Here is a 10,608-nt window from a genome sequence, read left to right on the forward strand (position 1 = left end):
GGATAAGAAAATCATGTAAGTGATTTGGAGGGGACTGAATTAATAAATTAGGTTAGACATTAAAATTGGAGAGGAAAACATCAGGAGAAACTAAGGAATATTTGAAGAGGAGTCTCCATATCTAGATACTGATCCAGATACTACTTCTAGGTTTTAAGGAAATCTAGATAAAGTACAATTAATGAGGATATAAAAAGATTGAGGAAGATCCAGAAGGACTTGGACCTAAATAGATTTTTTTTATTTTTATTTTTTAAAGCAATCAGGGTTAAGTAACTTGCTCAAGTTTACATGGCCAGTTATTTCTGGGTGTGGTGCTGAGTATCTGAGTCCGGGATTCGATCTCCAGGTCATCCCAACACTGGAGCCGGTGCTCTTACTCGCTGTGTTACGACCTGAATAGATTTAAGAAGAATAGAAGAAGGTATCAGCCAGACAAGACAATTTGGGTAAGAACAAGTGGGACAATTGGAAGGATAAGGAAATCCAGTAAAATGGTGGGTGGTGCAAAAATCATGAAAAAGATAGGAGATTGGTATAAGCTTGAAAAGGGGCTGGATGTAGCTGTAGCTATGGAGATATTAAGAAAGGAAGAGAATTTAAGAGTGGTTGTCAAGGTATTTTAAAATGTGATAATTAGTTAAAACAAAGCATTTTAAACCAGTATTTAGGGTAGAGATGTAAACACTCACAATTAGTTTCAAGGAGTAAGGCTTAAAATCACAACCATCATGAAAAGTAAGGGAAATTGTGCAGTGAGTGTTGTACTGTTGTATGATGTCTGCAGTTCTGCCCTTTCTGGGTGATTATGTATTCTACGTATGGAGTGATTTCCATCTTGGAAGGGGTTAAGGGATTTGAGGAATACATCTCTACATTCTAGAAGATTCAGAAGAAGAAAGGGTATGATGAAGGAAAGACAAACAAAGCTTTTATTGGTGGCAGGGGGTGGCAGAGTGTAGAATCTGAAAGAGAGGAGAGGGGACAACACTTTTCAGCATGACTGAGAATGGATAAAGGAAAGAAAAAATATTGTTGTTCAATTAGAGTTCAGAAACAGAATTGCAGCTTCACCTGAAGAAGAGAGAGCTGGATGCTCTGAGAAGGAAGAAGCTGATTGTTTTTCTAAGAATGATATGGTAGAGCTGCAGAAGCTATCATAGGAGAGACATCATCCAATAAGGGGCAGAGGAAGAAGAAAAGAGTAATAGCTGTTGGTGATCCTTTGCTCAGGTTTACTTAGGAAGCTACTTGTTGACTTCATAATGAAAAGAGAATAGTCTGCTGCCTCTATAGGGAATGTACGCAAAACATATTAGAGAACTTCTCAATACTTATCAAAATGCATGACAGCTGGCCACTTCTGGTGATTCTTGTGGGCATAAATGGTACTTTCAGAAGGAACTAGCAAAGTATTGCCAATGATGACAAAGCCTTAGGCAACAAATTGAATACCATGGGGGAACAGGCTGTGTTTTCATCACTATTGCCCATTGAAAGCATGAGATGTAGAAGAGAAAAATTAATTTGGGATGTGAACAGCTGGCTAAGAGTGTGATGTCTGAGGATGGGATTTGGATTTCAGGATCTCAGATTGCAATATATGGATGACAGATTCCTGGCCAGAGATGGAGTATGCCTAACAAAGGCTAGAATGAATATATTTGCCAAGTGTCTTGCAAATCTAATAAAAAGGCTTAAATAAAAAAAAATAATTTGATGGAGGAAAAAGTGTCTCTGTCTACCCCCAAAGTCAGATACAATGAAGAGTAGCTACAAAGAATAAAAAAGAATAGCAGGTAGGATACCCAGAAATTCACAGAGAACAAAATTCAAGAAAAGTCAGTAGTAAAGTCTAAGACCTTATATATCAATACAAAAATTCTCAAAACAGTCAATAAATAAGAGGAACTAGAATTAATATAAGGAGGCAAATTTAATCTCATAGATATCTCCAAGATTTGGTAGTGTGAAATCCATGAGTAAGCTGTGACTGAGTATATTTTATTCGAAAGAAACAATGTAAGTAAAGCTGGGGAGGATATCACTGTATATTAAGAAGGTATTCTCATATAAGGAAATCCAAGAGCCAGAAAAGGAAAGAATAAGGAGAATAATTGGGGAAAATTTAAAGGAAGGAGAAACAAAAATAATTTGTGATTGGAGTATGCTACAGATGACCTAAACAGAAAAAAGAAAGAGATGAGGAGTTTGAGAAGCAGATCACAATCCTGGCACAGAGCATGCTAAGTTCTATTAGGGAACTTCAGTTATCTAGACATACACTGGAGTTCTCTCTCCACCAAAAACAAAACAACTAATAACTTCTGAACTTGCATTAGTGATAATTTCATTGTTTATACATGAAGGAACCCATAAAGGGAGATTCTGTTTTGAATGGGATTCTCACTAACAGAGAGGAACTGATTTCCGGGGCAATGATGGGAACCTTGGAGGGAAGTTATCAGTTTATCCTGGAGGTTCTAATAAAAATGAAGAAATCTGACAACAGTCTAATATGCCTAGATTTTGGCAAAGCAGATTTCAAAGATGTCAGAGGACAGTTAAAAGTTAGGTAGATTCTATAAAGCAAAATGCTTCAAGATAAATCATTCCAGGAAGGATGGGAGATACTTAAAGAAAGAAATTCTGATGACCAAAATGGAAATAATTCCAGTAAGGGGGGGGGAGGAATAGTATTTATCTGAAGATACCCATGTGGATAAATTAGGTTTTAGATTTTAAAAAGAAATGTAGATAGTACTTTCAGGTTACATGACCAACAAAATGGAAGACTAGACATTTTCTCTGTTCCTCATGACTTCTCAAACCTTGCCAAAACTTGAATTTTGTGCAAGATGATCCTATGATCTCATAGGGTCACAGGGATATCATCCAGAGACAAATTATCTATATTTTGGGGGCTGCCAGGTAGCACAGCGAGTAAGAGCACCGGCTCCAGTATCGGGATGACCTGGGGATTGAATCCCAGGCTCAGACACTAAGCACCCACCCAGAAACACCTGGCCATGTAACCTTGAGCAAGTTACTTAACCCCAATTGCTTAGGGGTGGCCAGGTGGCTCAGCCAGTAAGAGCACCGGCTCCAGTGTCAGGATGACCTGGGTATCAAATCTGGGCTCAGATACTCAGCACCACACCCAGAAATAACTGGCCATGTAACCTTGAGCAAGTTACTTAACCCTGATTGCTTTAAAAAAAATTATCTATATTTGTTAACTAGTTTTGTTATATTTTGAACATATATTAAGGAAAAAGAAAAGAGAAGGGAGGAGTAACAGTAAGAAAAAAGACAAGGGAACTTGTTAAGAATCATAATTGAGTTATGCAAGTAGAATTATATGCAAACGTGAAAGGGATGGGGGGGAGGAGGAATCACTAAACCTTTGTTTTCATCTAAACTGGTCAAAAGAGTACAGAACATAACAGAATGTGGCACAGAAATTTATACATTTCAACAATTTATATAGACAGAAACAAGTAGAGATGAAAATTGAACATATTTTTATTTTTAAATGCATTTTTATTTATTTCATTAAATATATCCAAATAGTATTTCAAAAAATTTTAACAATAATTTTAAAAAGGTTTTCAGTTCCAAATTTTCTCATTTCCTTCTCCTTTCCTATTCTTTGAGAAGGCAAGAAAAATGATATAAATTGTATATATGAGGTAATGAAAAACTTATTTCTATTATTAGCCATGTTGCAAAAGAAAAAAGACACAGAAATGTAAAAAAGAAAAATAAAGAAAGCTTAAAAAGTATGCTTCAATCTATACTCAGTGTTCATCAGTTCTGTCTCTGGAGGTGGATAGCATTTTTTTTTTATCATGGGTCCTTTGGAATTGTTTCAAATCATTGTCTTGATCAGAGTATTTAAGTCTTTTACAATTGATCACCATTATAATATGGCTATTACAGTGTACCATATTCTCCTGTTTCTGCTCACTTCACTTTATATCAGTTCATATATGACTTCCCAGGCTTTTCTGACACCATCCTGCTCACCGTTTTTCACAGTAAAATAATCCCTTCACAATCATTATACTATGACTTGTTCAGCCATTTCCCAATTGATGGACATCTGTTTAATTTTCAATTCTTTGCCAACAGAAAAAAAGCTGCTATGAATATGTGTGCATGTGTATCTAAACACACATATATTTACAAATAGGTCATAGAAAAAGGAATAAAATAAATAAAAATAAGGAGATTCAGGGACAGATTAATCATAAGTAAAAGTTAGGTTTATAGAGGGGATAGTAAAGAGAAGGTTAAAAAAGGAAAAATAAAAAGCAATAATTTAGAATCAATAGAAATGGAGGATTATGGAGAAGGAAAAGTATAAAAGAATAGGATGGTGAGAAGTAAAAAAATTAACTATCATGAATGGCATGAACTTATTTATGAGACAGAAGAGGTTAGCAGAATGGAATAGAAAGCAAAATACAACAATATACTATTTAGAAGAAATATACTTGAAACATAAAGACTCACATAGTTAAAAAAAAAAGTGGGAGCAGGTTGGTGCAAAGTCTATTATGCCTCAGCTGAACACGAACAAAGCAGAGGTAGCAATTATGATTTCAGATAAAGCAATAGCAAAAAATAGACATAATTAAAAGAGATAAGGAACTACATTTTGCTGAAAGGTAACAGAAAATGAATTGCTTTCAATGCTCAACACTTATGCAACCAGTGACTTAGCTTCTAAATGCTTAAAGGAAAAACTAAATTACAAGGTGAATTAGACAATAAAATTATAATAACAGTGGGGCTCAATTTATCCCTACTAGTCCTAGATAGATTTAACCAAAAATATACATGAAAAAAGTTAAGGATTTATATTGAATTTTAGAAAAGTTAGATATAATAGCTCTCTGGTGATGACTGAATGGAAACACAAAGGTACATACATATTTTTCAGCTGTGCATGGCATCTTTACAAAAATTAATCATGTCTTAGGGCTTAAAAACTTCACAAACAGGGGTGGAGCCAAGATGGTGGAGTAAAAGCAAGGACTTGATTGTGCTCTCCACTAAACCCCTCCAAGTACCTGTAAAAAATGACTCTAAACAAATTCTAGGGCTGCAGAAACCACAAAATGATGAAGTGAAACAAATCTCCAACCCAACAGCTTGGAAGGTTGACAGGAAGGATCTATCACACCATATTAGGAGCAGAGAGCGATCCAGTGTGGGCCACAGGCCAGAGCAGGCTTCAGGGGACTGAATCACTGGCAGATGCAGTGGTTTCCAGACTTTTTGACCCCAAAACACCAAGACAGCATAGAAGGCCAGTGAGAAAACTCTGTTGGGCTTCGGTGATAGAAAAGTGCGGTCTGGTCCCAGACCTGGGGTGGCGAAGGTGGTGGTGGGGGCAGTGGTGGCAGCAGCACAGCACTGCTTCTGGAGCTCCCAGTCCACAGATGGTATGGGGATCCAGTGTCTGATCAGAAGGGGATGGCAGAGATCTCTTTGCTGGTGCTGAGTCAGGACTCTCTTGCTTTTCCCATGCTTGGATCTGGGTCATAGTCCTGGGTGGTGGTCCTGGGTCAAGAAGTAATGCTGGTGTAGCAGAGGTGTGGCTGAAGTAGAGAGGGAATCCTCACAATTCCAAGTCAAAAAAGAGTGCTTGTGGTCACTCACAAACCAGAGCACAGACCAGGAGTAAACACCTCTCTTTTGATCATACCACCTTGGGAACACTGAAAATGCATAGGTTCCTAGAAGTATCTTTGAAAATAACTGCACAAAACCCATGAAGTTTGGGACACAACACCCTACACACTGGAAGCAGAGTCCTACTTTAACAAAGAGTTAGAAAGTCAAGTGTTTGACTGGGAAAATGAGCAAACAGGCAGGCCGGGTAGGCGCGGCGGTGGATGCGGGCTGGGAAGGCGCAGCGTTGGCAGTGCGGCGGCATGTGGACGCAGGCCGGGAAGGCGCGGCGGTGACGGCGCGGCGGCCTGCGTGGGAAGGCGTGGCGGCATGGCGACACAGCAGACACAGGCCAGGTAGGCACGGCGGCGGACACAGGCCGGGGCAGCACGGCGGCAGCGTGGCGGCGCGCGGATGCAGGCCAGGAAGGGGCCTGATTAACTCCGAGGGCAAGTCTTCCCACCAACCACAAGGTCCACTACCAGGCCTATCACCAAAGGGCTGGGACTGGAAAGAGCAGAGTAAGAAGCAAAGACAGGTGCCCCTATACTGGACAGCAAACACTCCTGGGCCTACCACATCATAGCACAGAAATCTTTTTTAAAAAGCCCCTTTCAGGACCTCCAAAGATGAGGATGACAGAGTGAACCCCACTTGCTCCAAACCCCCCCCTCTGACCCTAAAAATATAGTAACTATTGTCCAGGGCAAAACCCTCTACAGTAAAGGCTTGGGATCCTAGAGGAAGGGCGTGGTTAGGACCCTGCCTCAAAATGGGTAGAAAGCAGACTACAAAGACAAAGACTCTAGAGTCCTACTATCCTCAGAGGGAGGAACCAACCTCAGAGGGAGACAATGTGGACTCCACACCCACAGCTGAAACTTCAACAGGGAATGGATCCCAAGCACAGAAGGCTCTCCTAGATGAGATCAAAAGGAACTTTGAAAGCAAAATGAGAGAGATAGAAGAGAAAATGAATAATTCTCTCAAAACAAAAATAGCAGAATTCGAAAAGCATTATAATGAGGAAAACATCTCTCTAAAAAGAAAAGTGTATGATATGGAAAAGGAGCTTCAAAAATTAACCAAGGAAAATGATTTGCTAAAAACCAGAATTAAACAAATGGAAACAAATAACTCTATGAGGAACCAAGAAGTAGCCAAGCAAAACAACAAAAATGAAAAATTAGAAAAAGAGGTAAAATACGTCAAAGAAAAAATAACTGACCTGGAAAACAGATCCAGGAGAGATAATCTGAGAATCATAGGCCTACCAGAAAATTATGATGAAAAAATGAGCCTGGACAACATTCTCCAAGAGCTTGTTAAGGAAAACTGCCCTGAGATACTTGAACCTGAGGGGAAAATAGAAATCGACAGAATCCACTGGACACCTGCTGTAAGAGATCCCAAACTGAAAAATCCTTGAAATGTTGTGGCCAAACTCCAGAACTACCAGATAAAAGAGAAAATACTTCAAGCGGCCAGAAAGAAACAATTCAAATATCATGGGTCCACAGTGAGGATTGCACAGGATTTGTCAGCCTCCACACTGAAAGATCAGAGGCAGTGGAATACAATTTTCAGGAAGGCAAAACAGCTTGGATTACAACCAAGGATCACATACCCAGAGAGACTGAGCATATTCTTCCAGGCAAAGAGATGGTCATTCAACGATATAACAGAGTTCCAGACCTTCTTGATAAAAAAGCCAGAACTCAATGGAAAATTCAACCTCCAATTATGAGAAGCAACAGTGACTTAGAAAGGTAAACAATGAGAACACACATCATTTTAGAGGGAAAGAGGGGAGGGAGAGGAGCTTCGCATGAGATCTGTTCCAGTCATTCTTGATGCGAAGAAAAAATAGCATATCTCATTAAGTATAACAATATCCTACAGGTAGTAGGAGGGGGAAAGGGTTACAAAAGGGGGGTGGGAGTGGTTTGTAGAGAGGGAAATAGTAAGGGGAAAAGGGGAGGAAAAGGGAGGGGGGCCAAAAAGGGAACACTGAGGGAGTCGGTGGTCAAAAGGAAAACTATTAGAGGGGGAAGGGAGAAGGGAGGAAAAATATGAACATTACCAGGGGCAGGAATAGGATAAGGGGAAAGAAACAGATAACAATCATAACTGTAAATGTGAATGGAATGAACTCTCCTATAAAACGGAGATGGATAGCAAAATGGATTAGAAATCATAATCCTACAATATGCTGTTTACAAGAAACACATCTGAAACAGAGGGATACACACAAGGTAAAGGTAAAAGGTTGGAGTAAAATATATCATGCCTCAGCTAAAGTAAAAAAAAGCAGGGGTAGCAATCCTTATCTCAGATAAAGCAAATGCAAAAATTGACCTAATTAAAAGAGATAAGGAAGGAAACTATATCCTGTTAAAAGGCACCATCAAGAATGAAGCAATATCACTACTTAACATATATGCACCAAGTGGTGTAGCTTCCAAATTCCTAGAGGTGAAGGTAAAGGAATTAGAGGAAGAAATAGATAGCAAAACTATATTAGTGGGAGACCTTAATCTCCCCCCTACCTGAACTTGATAAATCCAACCTCAAAATAAACAAGAAAGAAGTTAAGGAGGTGAACAGGATTTTAGATAGGATAGGTATGATAGATCTCTGGAGAAAACTGAATGGGGATAAAAAGGAATATACTTTCTTCTCGGCAGTTCATGGCACATACTCAAAAATTGACCATGTTCTAGGGCATAAAAACCTCACGATTCTATGCAGTAAGGCAGAAATATTAAACACATCGTTCTCAGATCATGATGCAATAAAAATTATATGCAATAAAGGGCCAGGGAAAGACAGACTAAAAACTAACTGGAAATTAAACAATTTAATCCTAAAGAATGAGTGGGTCAAACAAGAAATTATAGAAACAATCAGTAATTTCATTCAAGAGAATGATAATAATGAGACAACATAACAAAATCTGTGGGATGCATTAAAGGCAGTTCTTAGGGGAAGTTTTATATCCCTGAGTGCATACGTGATTAAATTAGAGAAAAGGGAGCTCAATGAATTGGGCATGCAATTAAAAAACCTAGAAAAAGAACAAATTCAAAATCCCCAATTAAATACTAAACTAGAAATATTGAAGACTAAAGGAGAGATTAATAAAATCGAAATTAAGAAAACTATTGAACTAATAAATAAAACCAAGAGCTGGTTTTATGAAAAAATCAACAAAATTGATAGACCCTTAGTCAATATGATAAAAAAAAGAAAGAAGAAAAACAAATTATGAGTACCAAAAATGAAAAGAGTGAATCTGCTTCCAATGAAGAGGAAATCAAAACAATAATTAGGAATTATTTTTCCCAATTGTATGCACATAAATTTGAAAATCTTAGGGAAATGGATGAGTATTTAGAAACATACAAGTTGCCCAGATTAACTGAAGAGGAAGTAAATTACTTAAATAATCCCATCTCAGAAAAAAAAATTGAACAAACCATCAGTCACCTCCCTAGGAAAAAATCTCCAGGGCCAGATGAATTCACTAGTGAATTCTATCAAACATTTAAAGAACAATTGATTCCAATACTCTACAAATTATTTGGGAAAATTAGTGAAGAAGGAGTCCTACCAAATTCTTTTTATGACACAAATATGGTACTGATAACTAAATCAGGAAGAGATAAAACAGAGAAAGAAAATTATAGACCAATCTCACTCATGAATATAGATGCAAAAGTTCTAAATAAAATACTAGCCAAAAGACTATAGCAACTTATCTCAAGAATAATACACTTTGATCAGGTAGGATTTATTCCAGGAATGCAAGGATGGTTTAATATTAGGAAAACCATCAGTATAATTGATCATATCAACAATAAAACCAGCAGAAACCACATGATCATCTCAATAGATGCAGAAAAGGCTTTTGACAAAATACAACATCCATTCCTGTTAAAAACATCAGAAAGTATAGGAATAAATGGGGCCTTCCTTAAAATAATAAGTAGCATCTATTTAAAGCCATCAGCAAGTATTATATGTAATGGGGAGAAGCTGGAAGCATTTCCCATAAGATCAGGGGTGAAACAAGGGTGTCCACTATCACCCCTCTTATTCAATCTGGTACTAGAAATGTTAGCAGTAGCAATTAGAGAAGAAAAAGAAATCAAAGGAATCAAGTTAGGCAAAGAAGAGACCAAGCTATCACTCTTTGCAGATGATATGATGATATACTTAGAGAATCCTAGAGAATCAAGTAAAAAACTGCTTGAGACAATAAATAAATTTTGCAAAGTTGCAGGATATAAAATAAACCCACATAAATCCTCGGCATTCCTATATATTTCCAATGAAATTCAACAGCAAGAAGTAGAAAGAGAAATCCCATTTAAAGTTACTGTAGACATTATAAAATATTTGGGAATCTACCTGCCAAAACAAACCCAGGACCTGTATGATCATAACTACAAAACACTTTTCACACAAATAAAGTCAGATCTAACTAATTGGAAAAATATCAATTGCTCATGGCTGGGTCGAGCTAATATAATAAAAATGACAATTTTACCTAAATTAAATTATATATTTAGTGCCATACCAATTAATTTACCAAAAAACTACTTTATAGAGTTAGAAAAAATAGTAACAAAATTCATCTGGAAGAATAAACGGTCCAGAATATCAAGGGAATTAATGAAAAAAAAATGCTAGGGAAGGTGGACTAGCTTTACCAGATTTCAATCTGTACTATAAAGCAGCAGTCATCAAAACTACCTGGTACTGGCTTAGAAATAGAGAAGTGGATCAATGGAATAAATTAGGCACACGAGATTCTGAAGTCAATGACTACAGTAATGTATTGTTTGATAAACCCCCAGACCCTGGTTTTTGGGATAAGAACTCACTGATTGACAAAAACTGCTGGGAAAACTGGAATATAGT

The 10,608-nt window shown here is 37.6% G+C and overlaps 1 protein-coding gene across 1 annotated transcript in view; it reads right to left on the bottom strand.

The window, feature by feature from the left end:
• KEL (Kell metallo-endopeptidase (Kell blood group)) overlaps window positions 1-6,014 on the bottom strand; it is a 29,198-nt gene extending 23,184 nt beyond the window's left edge. The window contains exon 1 of the mRNA XM_069087000.1: window positions 5,880-6,014. Within this exon, the coding sequence (XP_068943101.1) occupies window positions 5,880-6,014 (135 nt within the window). The remainder of the gene's footprint in view (window positions 1-5,879) is intronic.
• Window positions 6,015-10,608: the final 4,594 nt, after the last annotated feature.

The sequence above is a fragment of the Petaurus breviceps genome, unplaced genomic scaffold (genome assembly GCF_028583685.1).
Source record: "Petaurus breviceps papuanus isolate PSGF00001 unplaced genomic scaffold, PetGlider_PUasm1.0 181, whole genome shotgun sequence".
NCBI lineage: Eukaryota > Metazoa > Chordata > Mammalia > Diprotodontia > Petauridae > Petaurus > Petaurus breviceps.